A 19,593-nucleotide genomic window follows, 5' to 3' on the forward strand; every position below is an offset into this window, starting at 1 on the left:
TATTTATTTAATTATTTTAATTATTTAAAAAAGTTACTAAATAATTGGGAAAAAAGGGAAAAATATGAAGACAGATTAGAATAATATTTTAATTTTTTACGCATCGTATTAGAATCGCGAAATATTTATTTTATTATATTATGTTATATTATGCGTCTCAAAAGGTTGAAAAAGCGTGTTGGAAAAAACTGCCGACGGCGGCAGACGCCGCCTGCCCGACCACTGCCGACGTGCGCGCGCGCAGGTCTGTCGGCAGCAAACGGGCGCTTGTGTAGGAAGCCACTGCCGACGTGCGCGCGCGCGCCTGTGCGGACGCTGTCGGTGCGCGTGCAGGCAGCCCCTCCTACGCGAGCGCGCCAGTGCGGACGATGCCGACGTGCGCGCGCGCGCCTGTGCGGACACTGCATAAAAATTTGCACGTCACCGCAAAATCACATGAATAATTCATTTTTGTTGAAATAATTTATTTTTGCGTTATGAAAATATTTATTTAATTATTTTAATTATTAAAAAAATAATAAATGAAAGGGAAAAAAGAGAAAAATATGAAGACACATTAGAATAATATTTTAATATTTTACGCATCGTATTTGTATTGCGAAATATTTATTTTATTATATTCAGTTATATTATGCGTCCCAAAAGTTTGAAAAAGCATCGGAAAAAAACTGCCGACGGCGGCAGACATCGCTTGCCCGACCATTGCGGGCGTGCGCGCACGCAGGCAGACGGCAGCAGACGGGCGCCTGTGCAGGAATCCCCTGCCGACGTGCGCGCGCGCGCCGGCAGCGACCGGCGCCCGTGCAGTCCCGCCTGCGCGCGCGTGCCTGTGCGCACACTAAACTTTTACTTATATATTGATTTTATATTATTACATTACATTATTGGGGTTAGTTATTAAAATAATTAAGTGGGATGATATTTTAAAAAACCGAAATATATTATGTATATTTTAAAAAAATTACAAAACTGGCCCTTCAGGCCCCGGCCCCGTAGATCTGTCCTCTGACGTCCTTGCATTGATTATTCTCATTATGTGATCAAAATAAAATATTCGTGGATTAGTTGTTGTCTTCTGTCATTTATTTGGTTTTCGGCATTCGAATCGACAAAAGTCAGTAGTGTGTGTGTGTCTTAATGCCGGTGTGAATGTGATGATGTGAGACTCAAGATGTGCAGTCATGCGGTTCCTGTGAACAAAGTGAATTGGTTGGTTTCCAACTAAAATCCTCTAATGTCTAAACCAGTAAGAGTTGGGATCGAAAGCGATTTAAAAGAGTTAATGTGATCGTAAATATAATTGATGTAACGTATCATAAATGCCTCACAATAGTATTAATTAATCCAAATGTCGATACATGACAGGGCCACATGGCATTATTTAGGTAAGGTACTTGCTAGAAGATGAACGGCTCAGGTTTTGAGTCCTGAATTCAAGTTGGTTATGACAGTGAACCTGATCCGTTAAAAGTACACGGATTTAATGGCATTTTTTATATTTTCCTTTATCTAAAGAGTATTTCTGTCCAAAGGTCCAATCAGGATTGACTCAATAAAAAATTTGACTAATCTAGATTTGTTTGGGACCAAATTAGTTCTAGGCTGAACTTGTTTTGAATTGGTTCATGTCGATCTTGGATCAGTTCAACCTACTGTACACTGTGATGTGAGAGAATGTTCGTTGCTTTTTTCTCTAACAACAGTCCAGTCTCCTTTTTTAAATACTATGAATAAGTTGGGTATGCAACAAAAAAACCGATGAAAACAAAACTTCAATACAGAGTTGCAAATAAAAACCAACACCTGGATTGTGCTTCTATGTATTGGGTCTGGCGGATGAATACTCGATTTTGAACCCATTTGATGCTTTTGGTTGGGTGGGCCCTACCTCATTCGGACCTATTTATGGATATGGGCTTAAATTGAGTATACCGTCTTTTACATTTTCCGAAATTCTCTTCACAATATTTGAGAAAAATCAATCTTTTTACCAAACTGATGTCGGCTATGTCTCCAAATATTATTACCTTTTCACCTTTCATCCGACAACCTTGATAATGTTAATAGTAAATCAATGTATAATTTTACCAACTTTGATGTCTGGTAGATTTCCCACATCCATAGACATTGGGATTACGTATTTGCTAAGAGGTGCTTGCTTACGTTTTTTATACAAGTGACTTACAATTTTTTGATTAAATTAGTTGATTAAAAATTAAAATTATTAAAATTTTAAAATGACAAAACAAAATTGCGATGACGGGGCCAGAATTAAAATTATAATTTTTGGTCTTGATGTGGTATGTAGAATTCATGGAACTAGGCCAGGCAATAGTCTAGCTTTTTGTCGAGCTCTGCATTCTCGAGCTTGAGCCCGAACTCGAACGAGCTCGAGCCCGAGCTATCGAGTTCGGGCTCGAGCTAAACAGGAAGAGAAACAGAACATATTTGACACAACTCATTCCATTTATTTGACAAAGAGCAAGGAAAATCTTAGCAACAGGCACAAATGTGTCATCTAATGCAACTACGATGCAAGCAATTGATCAACAGAAAGAAGAATTATCAGGAAGCCGCACTCGTCGTTGTCCTCATTGTCGACTTACCTTTCTTGTTGCTGTGAATTTTGGGGCTAGGGTTCTAAGAGATGGGTTTGGCCATTTGGGGAAGAAATAAGAGAGGGGAAAGAATGGAGGTAGAAAGAGAAAGAGAAAGAAAAAGGAAGAAGGAAGAAATAAGAGGGGAAAGAATGGAGGTAGAAATAGAGAGAGAGAGAGAGAAAGAAACAGGAAGAAGAAACGATGGGGAAGAAAGAGAAAGAAAGGTTTTGACTTTTTGTATTATTATTATTATTATTATTATTATTATTATTTTAAATCATGAGATTCAATCATTAAGTTTTTATATAGATATAGTTGAAATTATATATGTTTACAATTTGCAAAATTTATATATTTATAAATGTTAGTATAACATTGATGTAACTATCATTTTATATTGTTGAACAACATGGGTTAATCGGGCCATCAAAATTCAGATCAAACCGTTAGATATGATAAAACTTATAAAAAAATATGTTTGGTAAAGTTTTAGACTTATTGGTTATACGGATGTCGAGATATCGTACTCGAAACATAAGAGTAATCATTCAAAACGGTGTATCGTTGAATCAGGCTATGCGATTTTAAATCATGTCGTCTGATAAGATCTAATGGACACAGTTTTGTATATATTTAAATTTCGTATGAATCAGGTGCCCTGATTTTTAGATATTTTAATTATTGATTAAACTTTTTAATCTCATTATATATAATAAAATAATAATTAAAATTATTCAACCATATCATCATCATTATTATTATTATTATTATTTTAAATAATGAGATCGAATCATCAAATTTTTACATAGATATAGTTGAAATTAATATATGTTCACAATCTGTAAGATTTATATATTTATAAATGTTAGTATAGTATTGATGTAATTATCATCTTACATTGTTGAACAACATGGGTTAATTGGGCCATCAAAATTCAGTCAGACCGTTAGATATGATAAAACTTATAAAAAAATACATTTGGTAAAATTTTCGACTTATTGGATATACGGATGTCGAGATATTATACTCGAAACATAAGAGTAATCATTCAAGACGGTGTATCGTTGAATCAGACCATGTGATTTTAAATCATACCGTCTGATATGATCTAATGGACACAGTCTTGTATATATTTAAATTTCGTATGAATCGGGTGTTCGAATTTTAAGATATCATAATTATTGATTAAATTTTTTAATCTCATTATATATATAATAAAATAATAATTAGAATTGTTCAACCATCATCATCATTATTATTATTATTATTATTATTAGATTAATTCATAAGAATTACTAAATTTTGACATAAATTTATAAATAATAAAAAATCATAAGTGAATTACTTGTCAATTTAAAAAATGTATAACATAATACAAATATATATTAAAATATAACATAAAAATATTATAATAATTTTAATTATAAAAAATATTATAATTTATTAAGTTGTTGATTAAATTTATTTTTATATAAAGATCAAATGTATAAATAAAAGTATCATAATTTATTATTATCCAAAATAAAATGTATGATATTGATTAATAATTATAATATATGATCAATTTAGATTATAAAACTGATCAAATAATAAATATAAAATTAAATATATAAAGAATTCAAAAATAAAAAAATATATAAAAAATAAAAAGTATTGAGCTGGTGAACACCTAAATATGAGCTCGAGCTCAAATCGACTTGCGAGCTCGACTCATCTGTCACCCCTACATGGAACAACTGCCTGCCCACAGTCCCGAAAAGAGGCACATAGGTTGTTACCAAAAACCATGAAGTTTGATGATTCACATCCTCGTCACTTTCCAATTTTGGGATAAGATAAAATTTGATTATTACTCAGGATAAGGTACTACTTTACTCTCCACTCTCCACTCAACCCTATCTCATTTCAAGACAAATCAAAAGCCCTCTAAATATTCCTTTCTTATCATATATCTATTATATGTTTCGCAGGATACTAAAAGCGTTATTCGAACACTTTTGTTGCTTAATATTCATGAATCATCAACCTCTAAATCACTTAACTATTACATTAAAAGTTGGTTTGCTTTTAAAGAGTTGTTAATTATGAAATACCATTAATTACCAGGAGAAATGAAGTGACATGGATGTGATTTTTGTAGACTATATATATGTAATTATAAAGATACGAAGCAGAAAGAGACAAGATTATGAGGTAAGACTTGTAACTGGTATGTATTATTCAGACAGATGTACAACAGGAAAAACAAAACTAGAAAAGTCTGCAAAGAGATAAAGACATTGAAGTACGAGAAAGAATCCTTATCCAACATCATCAAATCAATCCCCTCCCTCTCAACTCTACGTATAAATTCATCAGCACGCACCGTTTCACAAAATCATACTTATTAAATTCAACCAAGTAAACATCCGATACATCTCATTTCATATTTTCTTTACTATCCAAGAAAAAGGAAGAAGACGAAAATGTTGGCTATATTCCACAAAGCGTTTGCTCATCCCCCGGAAGAGCTGAACAGCCCTGCTTCCCATAAGGTCGCCAAGAAGCCTAAGCTCCCGGAGGAAACTCTTGACGAGTTTCTCTCTTCACACCCCACTAACACTTTCTCTATGAGCTTTGGGGATACCGCAGTTCTTGCCTATGTCCGGCCTGATCGCTGTTCCTTTCTTCATCACAACCAGAGGTAAAATGTTCAAATAACCTTATTCATTTCAAATTTGGATAAGTAAACATCTTCAAACTTTTTTGACAAGTATGTTTGGGGGTTTTTTGGGTAAAAGAACTTATGGGCTTTCAGTGTTAACTTCTTATGATCTTTACCTTGTAAGATACCACTTTTTTGTTTAAAAAAAATAAATTTAGCCAGATCCATACCTCTGAGTTGATATTCTGACAACTCGAAACATACTAGATGGTCGTCAAATTTGAGCTTGTTTAGTTAGCATAATAGTGCCCGGACATAATATCTCATAGTTATATCGCTAACAGCTTTCTGTATTCTGTTTGCGCAACTCTTCAAAAAATCTTGAATTTGCATGTGTTGGACAGGTTATTCTGCGGGTACGATGACATATACTGTCTTTTCATGGGGAGTTTGAACAATCTGTGTGCACAAATCAAGCAGTATGGACTATCAAGAAATGCCAATGAGGCTATGCTTGTGATTGAGGCTTACAGGACACTCCGGGACCGTGGTCCCTATCCGGCAGACCAAGTCATTAAGGAACTCGAAGGGAGCTTCGCCTTCGTAGTCTACGACAGCAAAGTCGGAACCGTTTTCACCGCACTGGTATCTCTGTCCTCATCAGTAGTAAACTACAGAACACAAATTCAGTTCCTAGTAATCATTGTTTCAGAATTTTAAGGAACATACTTTACTCGCATTTCAGGGCTCTGATGGTGGAGTCAAGTTGTACTGGGGCATTGCTGCCGATGGCTCCGTGGTGATTTCTGATGATTTAGAAGTGATCAAAGCAGGCTGCGCCAAGTCATTTGCGCCGTTTCCAGCAGGTTGCATATTCCATAGCGAGGCGGGGCTTATGAGCTTTGAGCATCCTATGAATAAGCTGAGGGCGATGCCGAGGGTGGATAGTGAAGGGGTGATGTGTGGGGCTAACTTCAAGGTTGATCTATATTCCAGAGTTAACAGCATTCCCCGTGTCGGGAGTGAGGCCAATTGGGCTCCCTGGAATTCGAATGAGTCGTAATTTTAGTTGGATCGAGATGGTGAATTTTAGTTGGATCGAGATGGTGAATTTCTTTGTTTGTCATTTGATGTTGGTTTTTCTTTTTGCTTGTTCCGTTTTTGGCCAAGCAAGTGTGTAAATGGGCATTAGAGGGAAGATCTGGTATCCAGGAAACCAAATTGATGGATAAGACTCTATCCCTTTGCCTGTGAGGTTTCTTGTCTAGATAATGATGTAACACAAGAAACCAAGAATCTTTGTATGGTTTAATAACTTGGACAACCGCACAATGTTTCATTACACTGTTCTCACCCTTGGAAAAGGGGGTGTTCTTGTATTTGGCACATATTGCCGCTGATATGGCAGCCCGGAACTTCTGTTATTGAGAAGCTAACCACATAATCTGATAAGTTACATGCTTGAATAATTGACAATGCTGTTGTAAATTCATAAATTACGTCTAAGAAATATAAGCAATGGAGACTGCAAAACTATGTTACTGGTAAGATTCAATCATCCAGCGGGTTTAAAATGCAAGGCCAGAAAATCAAGACATTTTGGGAAACCAATTGAAAAATGAAAAAGAAAAAATTATATGGAACTTGAAAGTGATGGGACAAAAACAAGAGAAAATTGAATTTTTAGAGGAGCATATAACACGTTAAGGAACCAATAGCACAAGCGAGCGACAAAGAACAGTACAGCTCTGACAAAGCTCAGAGAAGTATATCCTGGAATAAGCAACTCTCCCTGGTTTACGATTAATTGAGTTAGTTTACACCTGCCCCATATTTATGTGCTTGGCCGGAAAGTGATAAATATATTGTAGAATAGTCTGTTTATTCCTTGTGGAGTTGATAATTCAGCAATGCCAAACTATCAATTCATCCATGAAAATAAAAGAGTGATTTTACTCTTCATTAGTTTATCATGAATTTATCTCTCTCTCTCACTACAAAGTTCCTCAATCCAAAACTCATGCGCTCTGGCAAACATCACCCGGACAAACCAACAAGTTTCTCACTGATTTCCCACACTTTACGGGCTTTATCAGCATCACTCGCTTCCTCAGACAGTTGATTCTCAAATGAAGCCGAGGCCTTATTCCAGCTCCAGTACACCCCCGACTTCGTCAGGCTTGGATCACTCACAACCTGTTTCAGCCAACGATAATTACACTTAATATTCACATTATTCTACACCTTCAACTTGCCGTAATTATGAGCTGATCATTCTGTTGTTTATTTACCTGTGCCAGTCTTTTTCCGGCTTCTTCCTCCGATACAAAGCCCTTTGTGATGAACTTCTGGAACGAAGGGAAAAGGAGCCTGAAAAGGGGTATGTGCTCCCTGAACAGCCCAGTCGTGGCAATGCAGCCCGGGTACAAGGAAGCAAATGTGATGCTGGTATCTTCGTGGTAACGCCGGTGAAATTCTTGCATTGTCAGCATGTTGCACACCTTGCTATCCTTATATGCCTTGGCGCCGTCAAATTCTGCACCGTCTATCATGGGAGAGCTGTTCAGCCCATTTAGCCCTCCCTGGAGCCCTCTCAGATCCCCAAGGTTTGCCTTTGGAGGTACATTTCCAGCCAATGTATTTGTATTCCCTGGAATATAAACAGAACTTGAGTTTATACACAAGTATATATATATATATATGGTTAACATGAATGAGATGTATCGTGCTCTGTTTCACCTGTGATTGAGCCGACAATTATGAGTCTCTTTGAGGGGTAATCAGATTGCTTCATTTCATCAAGCAACAATCTTGATAGAAGGAAATGACCGAGATGGTTGGTCCCAACGCTAAGCTCAAACCCTTCAGCTGTGAACGAAGGCTCCCGGGCAGTCGGCTGGTAGACAGCTGCATTGCAAACCAGGACGTCGAGAGGCCGGCCGGACCGTTTGAAATTGTCCACGAATTGCCTGACGCTATCAAGAGAAGCAAGGTCTAAATGCATGATGGTGTAATTTTCCTTGGCCATGCCAACAGATTTAGCGGCCTTTTCAGCCTTGAGAAAGTCCCTGCACGCCATGATTATGTGCCATTTGCCACTTTCAGCCAAAGTTTTAGCCGTGGCCAGGCCCAGCCCGGAGGAGGCTCCGGTGATAACTACAGAACCCTTCCTCAAAGTTTTCTTCCCTTGCACTGTCGAGGGCGTGAAAGTTGGAGCAGTAGCCACTGCCTGAACTCTTACAGAAGACAACTTTCTTGAACTGAATTCTTTCTGCAAGAAAGAAATCCACCCTCCACGATTCAATTAATTACCCTAATTAATCTTGATTCAATAGAATTTATTTATATTACTACAACGATGGAGCTTGTTTTACCTTAGATTTCAGGGCAGAAGAGAGCAAGTCAGCTTTGACATGGTCTGAGAGTGAAAACCCAAAGAGGGTGGTGTCCTTCAAAGATGCGCCAGATTTTCCCTGCAGCAGGAATTTTACATCTCCAGAGTGTTACATTTTACCTAGGAAGGTAAGTAAGATTTGCTATTTACTGACGAATGATGGTAAAAAGAAGGGACAAAAAACCTCTTTGTGAATGGAGAATGCTGAGGGAAGCAGAGCAGCAGCCTGTAGAGCCATTGAGTTACTGAAAAGTGACCTTAACTGGGAAGATATTTTGAGATTTTTCTTTGCCACGAATCTAATCACAACTTGAGACTTTCGATGCAGTGTGCGGACAAGTATATATACTAAGACTGTTGGCTGATTTTTGACAAAAAATGAATATTTTTTACTATATGAAACCGAACAAGGATAAGATAATATTTTGTGGAACTACATGCCACGTAGGGCCCGACGACCAATGAGAGTTTCTGGTTGGGATTTCCTTTGTTATTTCGAATGAGCCAAAGGAAAATGGATTCGAAATGGGGATTATTGTGTTCATTCAACAAGTATGAAGTATTAGTCTGCCCGGAGTTATGGGCCTGGGGTATGGAGAAATTGATAAAAGGATAATGTTATGTGTGTTATGCTCCCAGACTTGGCAGCAGTGCTGTGGCAGTCAGGCCTGGTTTTAAGTTCTTTGATTAGGGTCAATGAAAAGAAGACAAATTAAAAAGGAAATATAGTATTCCCATTCTCAAGAACAATATGGAGAAAACTAGTATTCATTCTCATCAAGAGAATGATACAATGAGAAGCAAGTATATAAATACAACAGAGGAAATCTAGTTAACAAACTACTGACCAACCAAATATAAGAATAATCGAGAAATCGTAACAAACAACATATTTGTACAGAAAAGACAAAAGAGCAAACTGTACATAAAAAGACAAAAACGGAGGTCGCTGGTGACCCACAGGACGGAGGACACCGATGCGACCTGGAAACAAGCGACTTGGATATACAAGCGACCTGGATGTAACCTGCAATCTCACGACCTGCGATCTTGCGGACTTACTTTGTTCACAGTCAAGAACTCACAAACTCCGAATCACAAATTGGGATTTAAGGAGTATAGCTAAAAGCCCACACATAATTGTATTTATTTCTCTTGTTAAATTCATTTGGTTTTTAAGGGATGGTCTTGTTAAAGCTGTTAAGTTGAATGTCTCAAAGTAGAATTAAAGTTTCAATTTTCAAGTTATAAGAATATGACTTACAAAATAGATGATTTTAGGTTAAACGCAAAACATCCTGTGAAACATCAATGGTTAGTTTGCCACCCTGTGTTAGAGAAGAGGGCAAAAAGCCCTCTGTCATTTTGAAAAAGGTGCAAACTACCCTTTGCAGGAGTTTTTTGCATTTAACCCGATAATTTCTAAGAGACGATGAATTACCTTGGAGGAGCCGTGCCAAAACACAGACAAACATAGGAAAGCATACAGTTGACCTGGGTGGAGAGCTGCGGAAAATAATGCAAAAGTTGCCGTGTTGGTACATTCATGGCGCACATGCACAACCAATATGCCTGAATTCATCAACTAACCTTGATTGATAATTAATAATGTCGTTCATGCCACCAAACCTCATGCATGCTTCTCTACAATATAAAACTTCATAAAGTCAACTTGACAATTCTTACCCTGCATCCATTTCAAGAGAAAACCAAACTGTAAGTTCTTCTAGAAGAAACTGGAGGTGGAATCATGTCGGGATTAGGACGTCTGAAAGCGGTTAGTACGGTGTCATGGGATATACTTATTTGATAAATCTTATCATTTTTATAAGGTGTTTTCCTCACCGATCATTGAAATTTTTTTTTATATAAACTCATAATATTTATCTTTAAAATATTTTTCAAACACTATAATATTTTATAAACTTTTAAATATCATATATTTTGAAAAACTTATAACTCAGAGGCACACTCTCTAAACAACGCCAAGACTATGGATGTAGAAGAAGAAACAAACTAACAGCTTCTTCAGGATTTTCTACTCCTGTATACTTAAAAATGAAACTGATTATATCTAAACGATTACAAAAGTAAGTTATGGGAATGCGATTAGTATAATTTCATTGAATTAGCCTTCAATGTTCCAGGTATCCGACGGGTTTGAAGTTGAGCACTCCTGTAGCATCTGGGCATCTATAGCGCTTAAAAGCTCATCAGTGGAGCCAGGGACAGTGAAATCAGACAGGTTCATGAAATCGACATTCGCGCCATTGTGCCATGTTGAACTCTGATCTGGAAAACCATCCAAGGTTTCTGATGCGCTTGCATTAGTTCCCCATTCAGACCCAAACATTTCCAAATTGCCGAATTCCCCTAACAGAAAGCCTGTGTCTGTTGCATCACCACCACATTCATCTATACTTGTCTCGTCGCACGTTGGAAGAGAGCCCTTTTCAAGATTCTTCCAATTAGTTTCGGTGCCATTTTGCCCACTGTTGGTACGAGGAAAATTTTCTAAATGTGATTCTAGTGCTTTTCCAGAAAAGATCCTGGTTGGAGATATTACGTAAGTATTCGAGACTGGTGCAAGCTGAGTCTGATCAACAGGTCTTTTGGCAGGAATGAAGAGATGTGGGAAGTTTAGACGTGCATTTTCGCCTCTCAGCCTGAAGGCCTGGCGGTCGTAGGCCAGAGCTGCCTTCTCTGCACTCTCAAACGTTCCTAGCCAGAGTCGGGTTCTCTTGCGGGGAAGACGAATCTCCGCCACCCATTTGCCCCAGTGGCGTTGCCTCACTCCCCTGTAAAGCTTAGGCGTCATTTCAAGACACTGCAGATGATCAGCACCAATTTTAGGTCTGTCCAAATCGTTACGCGTACTGTCCCTTTGCCATTGCCGAGGTTGATGAGCAAAAGAAATCATGTTTGGATTCTTGTGTCGTGAAGAGGAATCCAACAATTGGAATCTGGAAAAATAAGGAGTCATTGCTATCTGAGGCTCATCATCCAGGGCAAAGGGGAAAAGTAGCTTGGAACGAGGAGGGTTCTGATTCTTTCCAGGCCCGGGACAACGGATTTTCTTCATAGGTCTAATCGACATCGTTAGTTGTCTTTCAGGTGAAAGTCGGATCTCCGTGCTGCGATTCCCCTGTTCCTGAATGTTACTAAACTTAGCAGCTTCCATTGATGGTTCTATCAAATTTAGACAGTAGAAAAGTTTAAGTAAAAGTTATACTATGTACCAAGGTAGCCTGAGAATGGACGTGTATTTGATAGCGAGAGCCGATCGAAAAGCATGCTTGCTGATGGTACATGACGATGGCATAATGGCTAGTAAAGTGTCTAAAGAGATACCGTGCGCTGACCACAATGTTTTCGTGCAAAGAAAGACATAGACACAGGGTAACACACATCGTAAAATTCTAACACACCAACCATATAAAAAAAAAAATTGAACTAATCATATATTGATGCACAGTTTAAAAAGAGTGACCAATTATACTTATCGTTTGAATGATTCACTTAGGCAAACCCTGATCTGAATAAATTTTTTTCGCAAAAGCTGACGGTAAATCAATGTCTCTATGGATGATCCAAAGAGTAACAAGAAATGAGCATGACTGTTGCTTCAAATAAGAGCCGAACATATGGTTTCTTGCACGGTCCTATGAAAGATCAAATGCCCCAGTTGAATGTGTACTTCTCTTACCATCTCAAACACCGATTCTTACATACAAATATCAAGCGTGACACCAGGAAACAACCCATTTCTCCATTGTCAACGAATAAGTTGACAAATTGATACTCTAATAGTTAATTAATACTTGTCTCTTGATTATTACACCACTTCTGCAATAAGCGTCATCATCATCGGTGCTTGTTTTCAAGGGCAGACGAAAAAGAGAGCGTCAGATGTTAGTTGATTTCTCTTATAATTATGACAATATTATGCCAATAGTCATCCTAAACCATACTATTGATCAAGCAAATGTATTGAAACAAGTGAAAATAATTTTCAGATGTCGGTATAATTATCGCCATCAGATCAAGTGGGCTAATCCCACAATTAACAGACTGTGAGGATGTGAAAAACATAATTAATTAGGGTTTAATGCGATTCACCCATGTGACGTATTAGTTAAAATGAAGCAATTTATCCTATATCTAAGGAGGTAAATTAGTTCATTTTAAAAAACATAGAGGGATAATTGCTGCATTTTAAAAAATATATAGGATAAATGACTATTTTTTTTTTATATAAGGGGATAATTCCCTCATTTACAATATCAAAGAAGAGTTACTTTCATTTTCCCCTAATTAATTAGGATGAATTCTTTATGTACTATTAGATTTCTTGTAATAAATCAAACAACATTGTTTTAACCAAATAACCTTTGCTAAACTTAATACATACAACAGTATTTTAATTATATTACAAGTATAATATATTTGTTATATAATTAATGCACGATTTAAAAATAGCGACTAATCATATATAACTGTAAATTCACTATAAATAAAACTATGATCAAATTTATTACATTTCTCGTATAATCAATCATTCTACTTAAATTTGACTAATATCAATTGGTATTAGAATTTTTCAGACATATTCACATAGTGCATTTCACATCCCTTGTCCATTCACATCAACTGTTTATATTGCTCAAAATTCTGCAGTACAAACACAGTCACGCCGATCAGACATCCATTCCAACTCTCTTGATCGACAAACTAACAAAAAACTACACGGCCGGGGTAGACGAATGAATGAAAAAGAAAGGTATTACATTTATTATTCACCTTAAACTAGATCGATCGACTCCTATAGCAAGAGAAAGGTATATTTGAGACGAAATCGTGATTCACAATATTCATCTATCTGTGAAACGAAATCAATCGCTCAATTGTATGCAGCCATGCCAACTGCTGCATCTCCTCCTCCGTAAGGGCTGAAACTTCCCCTGGCATTGGAATAACTAACGTAATAGAACTCGGAGATTATGCCCGTGAAGAGAACGAAAGCGGCTCCTGCTGCAAACACTCCCTTTCTCACTGTCTCACAAGACGGTGGATTCTCGAAAAACCTCGTCCTGTACTTGGTGTGATAAGCATTCCTCACTGATCCAGCCAGCAAACAAACCTCCGCAATGAAAAATGTCACCCTGCATCCAACAACATTATACATGTAACTAAGACATCCGTAAAATACGATAAAATTACAAAAGAAGACCCTGATGACAGAGAATATGTAAAAAAGTTGGATCTAGTATTGGGTCAGACTTCCGTCCAAGAGCTGTTAACTTTAATTATGCCTCACAATCGCAGTCTCCTCAATTTTTTCCAACATATAAATATATTGATAGTATGTTAGTGGAAATAGTTGCAATGAGAATGTATACCAGCAGAAGATGAAAAGGAGAACAGCACAAGCTCTGGAGCCTCCGGGTTTGAGCGGAGTTCCACAGCAGAAACACCTGCTTGCAAGCATTATCAGTAGTTGGCTGGCCAGGAGGAACAAAAATGCACCGACGCCGTAGCCAGTGGCAATATCAGAGTCATAAACACAGTAGTTGTAGTTACTGTCCATATCTGCTTTTGATACCCCCTGCCAAGTCCCAACAACCAACCACATCATTTACTAAACATTATATTATACATGCATAAATACCGATATTCAGCTCACCCCTTTAGTTGCACTAGTTAAATGAGCTAGTTGCTACAGCTTGATTTTCTCGGAATTTACTCTTACTACGTTATTAAAACCTCCTAATAAATATTTTCTTGGTTGAAACCATACTATAAATCGTAAACAGAATGTACGTCAAAGAGAACAAGTGTTCCTTCACTGCCAGACTTTGAAGAATCCCAATTCAAACGTTTTTCCTGAATAAAAAGTACCCAAAACAAATGTATGCAAAAATTGCAGGTCATTTTGAGACATCCCATCTCAAAAAACCAATCATTCATCTCAGAAAAAGCCAGCAATCACGACAGGTTTAAGGTAGAAAGACGAACTTACAGTACTTCTTCTCTGCTCAGCAGCAACAGCCAAACCGAAAGCAATGAGATCGAAAATGAAGACAGTGATCATTAAAAGTTTCGAAGCCATTGAAGTTGAGAGTTGACAGAACTCACAGCAGATCCAGATCTGTCCTGCTTCCTTAGTTTCTGTCTCAGCAAATATACATATAGATGGGCACTTGAGTAATCAAGAAGCAGAAACAGTGTGAGTATATAGTAACCACCAAATTATGACAGCTCAACACTTCACCTGCAACCCATTGCTACCAGCCACCAGAATATTAACATATGCTACATATTTGTTATATGCACATAAAAATAACGTACGACAACGGTTAATAAATGAAAAAAAAGGGGGAGGAGAGGAGAAATGAAAGTATCACACACTACCGATTATAAGTGAAAAAAATGCTAAAAGAATTCCGGGGGAAGTGTCGGTGGCAATAAATTAAAGTGAAGTAGATGTATTGATATCAAAAACTCCAATAGATCGGTAGAAAGCAAGTGGTAAACAGATCACGGGAGAGAGGGTCATCCATCAAAGAGCCACACAATTCATCATGTGATACAGAGACGGATTTAGGAGTAGGCCTATATATACTACCCCAAATAAATTAAATTTAATGAATTCAAAGAGACATAACTTAAGTGGGACTAGTCCAATTCTTATATTTAAAAGTATTATGAAAATAACGTTTTAATATATTTTTATCCCTCAAACTTTTACTTTTGAATCTGTCATTAATATGATACAAAATGCAGTACAAAATATAACATTAAATTATAATTTAATATTCAAAATGGATTATTTAAATATAATTAGGGTGAAATATTTGTGAGTATGAGTATATATGTCCAACATATAAAATGCATAATATTGTAGGAAAATTTTTTTTTCTTTTAAAGTTAATGGAGTAGAAAATGAACAACTGATTTGTTTTATTTATCAATTTAATTTGCGATCGATATCATTAAAACATTTAGTACTCATTGTCTACGTATAATTATGTGCTATGTACTGACGGGTAAAACTCTATATATTTTAACAAAATTTATTAAAAAAATATGAATATAGATCAAATCTGATATACATTAGTAAAAGAATATATAAAATTATAAGGACAAAAAAGTAATTGGATATATAGGAGGCACACCATAAGCACATAAAACCTATCACACCATACAAACTCCCATACCACTATAAATACCAAAATACTAATTTTTTAATCCTAAGTTACTATTCATTGACAACCCCTCATTCTTGAGAATTACACATTTTGCGGAAATTATATTTCACCTGGTGTAAAATTCCGTCGTGGTAAAATCCCGATTTATTTCCTAACAAAAAAACCTCGACCACATCAAAATCATATAATCAGAATTGAAAATAAGAATATCAATAATTTATATAACATGTTTATACTTATTAAAATGCCCAATCTTTCCGAACTCTCATTTTCTAAATTAGCTTTTAGTTATAGGAAAAATTACAATAATTTTTTTTTTGAGATTTTGCAAATCGCAAATTCTCATTCATTGTTTGAAAATTTATCAATGCATCCTGATGCTTGGTAAAATTATATAATCTTTGCATGAAGACTTGAAAATATTTACTTTGGTTTTATTGTTTTTTTGAAGAAAATAAAAAATTATACAAAATATTGACGAGGTGAAAATTCTTTTCTCTCTCTTCTAATCAATAATTTTTTTAGATTTTTTTAAAATATAAATAGAATAATTTTATAGTTCACAAGAGGATCTTGATCTATTCATCATAAAAAATAATTAGAAAAATAACAAAGACTAGTATAATAATTTAATTATTACACGGACGTTAAGATTAAGAATATTAATAATTTTTTAAATGAAAAGATAATTTTATAATTATATCAATCATCAATGGAAATCCTTGTTATTTACCAAGATGCACGATTAATTGTTATAGTTTTCATTCTTTTAACCTCTGCTTTTACTACAACTTAATTAGCTTGTTTTACCCATAATGCGTGGTGGACACAGAAAAGTTTCTCTATCGCTATAATTATAGGATACTTGTCATTAATAAACGACAAGGAGGTGGTGGCTCCAAATCACAACATTGATCCTATCCCGGCCTTCACACCATAGCAACAAGAATACATATTCCTCCACACCTTAGAATTTACCTGGAGGACTACGCATGTAGTATAGTTGGTATTTTGAGTACCATAACTTAGGTTTATATCACTTTTGATTTAATCTATTATGGAATTAGCATTTAATTTACAAAAATTAAAACTTTTGGTTATTATATACTTTTTCATTTACAATTTAACGATATAAATCACGTGCCCAACACTTTGACATTAAATATTTTTTGTTGAAGGAAAAATTTCCCATTTTTTCAATAATAGCATATAAGTGCTTTATTTGATACTTGTGAAAGACATTACTACTTGACTTCAATTTATAGAAATATGGAAATGATAGGATCTAATTTTTATGAGAGAAGAGAGAAAGCGCTACGTTTTTTGTTCTAATTTTCTTCAAAATTTATTTTTTTTTTCCTTCAAATATAGTTATATTTTTCCCCAGGAATGGTCCTAACCTGAAAAACAAATCAATTTTTTCTCCAATCAAAAATATTTAATGATCACATGCTAAGGACGCGCGCTATATCGTTAAATTATAGACAATGAGAACCAAAAGTGCTAATGTATGTTACTGAATTAAAAGTGTTAATCCCATAACAAATAAGACCTAAAATGAAAGGAGCCTAACTTATGGGATCAAAAATATTATGTACCTAGTATCGCATATGTTGTCCAGTTCCAAAATTGACTGATTTTAATACCCAAAACGTACGAGAGAGATTTTCTTACAGCATTGATGACGATATATTCCATTTTCCTTGTACGGCCGAATGTGATCGATGGCGAAATCGTTTTTGGCAATTATCGCATCGTTTTGAACAAAGATATATTTTGCAGAAACAATGCAATGAATCTCGTGATATTAATTCTTGCTGCTTCTGATCCAAAAGTTACCTAAAATCACAGTGGAAAATTATTTTCTAATAAAATTTGGTCAAATCAAATCAATCATACATCAATTGTTTATTATTCCCGAGTAATATGACAATCACACCATAAATGTATTGCACTTGTCATATAACTGATTCAAATTTAATTTGAATTAGAATTTTCCGTAATGGAAAACTCTTCTTCTTCTTCTATGTTCAAATATATAGGCAATAGGCATGCACTATACAAGGAAACGAAAGAAAGGACAATGGGTTTGAATAATATGTTTGGTCCAATTCTTGGATTGATCGGAGGCTCATCAAAACGATGGAGAAAAGCTTCTACATGGTAAGTTCTGATCGTCCATCACATTAATTTCTAGTGTACTAGCTAGAGATGAGAAACTGTTGAAAGCAATATGTATGTAATAGAAGATCGATCTGTTCCCTATCAATATGTGCAATATGAAAAAGAAATTCTTGTCCTGATCACGACAATGAGTACAATGGTTTGAGCTTCTCGTTATTACATGCATGTTGTGCCAAACTGAATTTTGATAATATGATCGACCTCTTGATTTGTGCTACTTGAGTGTTCGATCGATCGAACGAACGAACGAACCATTGATTCTTCTGATCCCATACTTAAGATAGTTTATAGTTTCACCCAATTGTTTAATTCTGCAGCGAAAGATTAATCAAGAAACTCAAGATTCGTCTGGCAAATCAAAAGAGCAGAAAAATTGTCATCATAAGGCAATCGCGTGCTGATATTGCTCAACTCCTCCAGATCAGCCGCCAGCAATATCATGCTGCTTTAGCAAGGGTAAGTTGGGATCATCGGATTTCTACTCAATTGATATATACATCATCAGAAATCAAGCAGAAAGGATGATATATATTGCTAGCATGGGATTAATCAATTTTCAAGTGCACTAGCTAGTGGGAAAGTATAATAATGGCCGTGTCAACTTTTAGGTTGAGCAATTGTACAAAGATGAGTGCAAGTTATCTGCATATGAGCAGCTGGACGGCTTCTGTGACTGCGTTCACGAAAACCTTTGTTACATTAGCCGGCACAGCAGGTAACTATAGGCAGCCCCACCTACAGTTTATCTCTCTCTCTGATTGTCTATTGTATTGTCTTGCAATTTTGTAACAAGCTTTTGGTGCGTTCTCAATGCAGCAAGCTGTCGGTTGAGGTCCTTGAAGCGCTGTCGAGTTTGATATTTGGTGCCTCAAGATGTGGAGAACTGCCTGAGCTGCATTCCTTAAGAAACTTGTTCAGACAGCATTTTGGTCAGAAGTTTGAGAGAATGAACGTCGAAATGCTACCTGGAAATGCTGTGAACTCTCGATTAGCTCACAGTCTCAACACAGCGTTTGTAACACAAGATGTTAAACTGCAATTACTTCAAGAAATACGCAGCGAATTCACAATTCATTCAGTTTCCCTGCACCAGGAACAAACTAATTTCATCCCAGAAATCAAGAAGGTGTGATTCAGAATTATTTGATTTTACCTCGTACTACCTACTACTGTTCCTTATACTTAGCAACTTCTTCCATTCTTGACCGATGATCTCGTTTACTTTATTGCAGCGGAAAGGTAATCTGTATCATCAATCTGATCATGATCAGCACGCCTCCAAATTTAAGGACATGATGAAGATCATCCGAAGATGTCTTTGTTTCCTTAAGTATGCAAGTCCAGGAGGTCATGATGGATCACTTTGTCGGCCTTCTTGTAGTTGTGGACAAGCTCAAGGTTGCCAATGGGACAAAAAAGGGATTTCAACATGTCCGACGACCCTCTTCATCCAATGAATTGGCGGCACATGCATTCTAATCCAAATTGCCACCCCTATTAGTCTAGGGTTAATTACACTTAGATCCCCTCTAAATTAAAATATAAAATTATACTTTTCTCCAA

The 19,593-nt window shown here is 36.2% G+C and overlaps 4 protein-coding genes and 1 long non-coding RNA gene across 7 annotated transcripts; 1 reads left to right on the forward strand and 4 right to left on the reverse strand.

Annotated features, from left to right (window-relative positions):
• Nucleotides 1-4,955: 4,955 nt before the first annotated feature.
• On the forward strand, nt 4,956-6,586 carry LOC105155217 (aluminum induced protein with YGL and LRDR motifs). Its single transcript, XM_011071088.3, has 3 exons — nt 4,956-5,283; nt 5,649-5,889; nt 5,990-6,586. The coding sequence occupies exons 1-3, from the start codon at nt 5,066-5,068 to the stop codon at nt 6,305-6,307; spliced, it is 777 nt and encodes a 258-aa protein (XP_011069390.1). The 5' UTR covers nt 4,956-5,065; the 3' UTR covers nt 6,308-6,586.
• Nucleotides 6,587-7,107: 521 nt separating this feature from the next.
• LOC105155219 (protochlorophyllide reductase) lies at nt 7,108-10,414 on the reverse strand. Of its 2 annotated transcripts, XM_088876360.1 has the most exons (7): nt 10,325-10,414; nt 10,080-10,210; nt 8,823-8,864; nt 8,619-8,717; nt 7,984-8,515; nt 7,536-7,894; nt 7,108-7,440 (listed from the first exon to the last, which is right to left on the reverse strand). In XM_088876360.1, the coding sequence occupies exons 1-7, from the start codon at nt 10,329-10,331 to the stop codon at nt 7,282-7,284; spliced, it is 1,329 nt and encodes a 442-aa protein (XP_088732486.1). In that variant the 5' UTR covers nt 10,332-10,414; the 3' UTR covers nt 7,108-7,281. The 2 variants fall into 2 exon arrangements, with proteins under 2 accessions (XP_088732486.1, XP_088732485.1); XM_088876359.1 differs by lacking the exon at nt 10,325-10,414 and having other exon boundaries at nt 10,080-10,232.
• Nucleotides 10,415-10,535: 121 nt separating this feature from the next.
• On the reverse strand, nt 10,536-11,832 carry LOC148784862 (uncharacterized). Its single transcript, XM_088876361.1, has one exon. It carries the CDS (start codon nt 11,817-11,819, stop codon nt 10,767-10,769), a length of 1,053 nt encoding a protein of 350 aa, XP_088732487.1. The 5' UTR covers nt 11,820-11,832; the 3' UTR covers nt 10,536-10,766.
• A 1,424-nt stretch (nt 11,833-13,256) lies between these two features.
• LOC105174750 (uncharacterized) lies at nt 13,257-15,218 on the reverse strand. Of its 2 annotated transcripts, XM_011096938.3 has the most exons (4): nt 14,910-15,218; nt 14,658-14,806; nt 14,038-14,243; nt 13,257-13,800 (listed from the first exon to the last, which is right to left on the reverse strand). In XM_011096938.3, exons 2-4 carry the CDS (start codon nt 14,745-14,747, stop codon nt 13,539-13,541), a joined length of 558 nt encoding a protein of 185 aa, XP_011095240.1. In that variant the 5' UTR covers nt 14,748-14,806; nt 14,910-15,218; the 3' UTR covers nt 13,257-13,538. The 2 variants fall into 2 exon arrangements, with proteins under 2 accessions (XP_011095240.1, XP_011095238.1); XM_011096936.3 differs by having other exon boundaries at nt 14,658-15,218.
• Nucleotides 15,219-18,230: 3,012 nt separating this feature from the next.
• Nucleotides 18,231-19,338, reverse strand: LOC148784863 (uncharacterized). Its single transcript, XR_016063368.1, has 3 exons — nt 19,184-19,338; nt 18,996-19,114; nt 18,231-18,922 (listed from the first exon to the last, which is right to left on the reverse strand). It is a non-coding gene; the product is annotated as an uncharacterized LOC148784863 (long non-coding RNA).
• Nucleotides 19,339-19,593: the final 255 nt, after the last annotated feature.

The sequence above is a fragment of the Sesamum indicum genome, linkage group LG12, assembly GCF_026168435.1.
Source record: "Sesamum indicum cultivar Baizhima isolate 11 linkage group LG12, ASM2616843v1, whole genome shotgun sequence".
NCBI lineage: Eukaryota > Viridiplantae > Streptophyta > Magnoliopsida > Lamiales > Pedaliaceae > Sesamum > Sesamum indicum.

What these genes read in the sequence shown, in the direction of transcription:
- LOC105155217 (XM_011071088.3), top strand. Translation starts at nt 5,066, where the DNA reads ATGTTGGCTATATTCCACAAAGCGTTTGCTCATCCCCCGGAAGAGCTG. An exon ending in TTTCTTCATCACAACCAGAG is followed by an intron (nt 5,284 to 5,648) that starts GTAAAATGTTCA and finishes TGTGTTGGACAG; the next exon opens with GTTATTCTGCGGGTACGATG. An exon ending in GAACCGTTTTCACCGCACTG is followed by an intron (nt 5,890 to 5,989) that starts GTATCTCTGTCC and finishes CTCGCATTTCAG; the next exon opens with GGCTCTGATGGTGGAGTCAA.
- LOC105155219 (XM_088876359.1), bottom strand. Translation starts at nt 10,220, where the DNA reads ATGAATTCAGGCATATTGGTTGTGCATGTGCGCCATGAATGTACCAAC. An exon ending in CATTCTCCATTCACAAAGAG is followed by an intron (nt 8,718 to 8,822) that starts GTTTTTTGTCCC and finishes TTCCTGCTGCAG; the next exon opens with GGAAAATCTGGCGCATCTTT. An exon ending in CCGGAAAAAGACTGGCACAG is followed by an intron (nt 7,441 to 7,535) that starts GTAAATAAACAA and finishes TGGCTGAAACAG; the next exon opens with GTTGTGAGTGATCCAAGCCT.
- LOC148784862 (XM_088876361.1), bottom strand. Translation starts at nt 11,819, where the DNA reads ATGGAAGCTGCTAAGTTTAGTAACATTCAGGAACAGGGGAATCGCAGC.
- LOC105174750 (XM_011096938.3), bottom strand. Translation starts at nt 14,747, where the DNA reads ATGGCTTCGAAACTTTTAATGATCACTGTCTTCATTTTCGATCTCATT. An exon ending in CTGAGCAGAGAAGAAGTACT is followed by an intron (nt 14,244 to 14,657) that starts GTAAGTTCGTCT and finishes GGGACTTGGCAG; the next exon opens with GGGGTATCAAAAGCAGATAT. An exon ending in CTCCTTTTCATCTTCTGCTG is followed by an intron (nt 13,801 to 14,037) that starts GTATACATTCTC and finishes TGTTGGATGCAG; the next exon opens with GGTGACATTTTTCATTGCGG.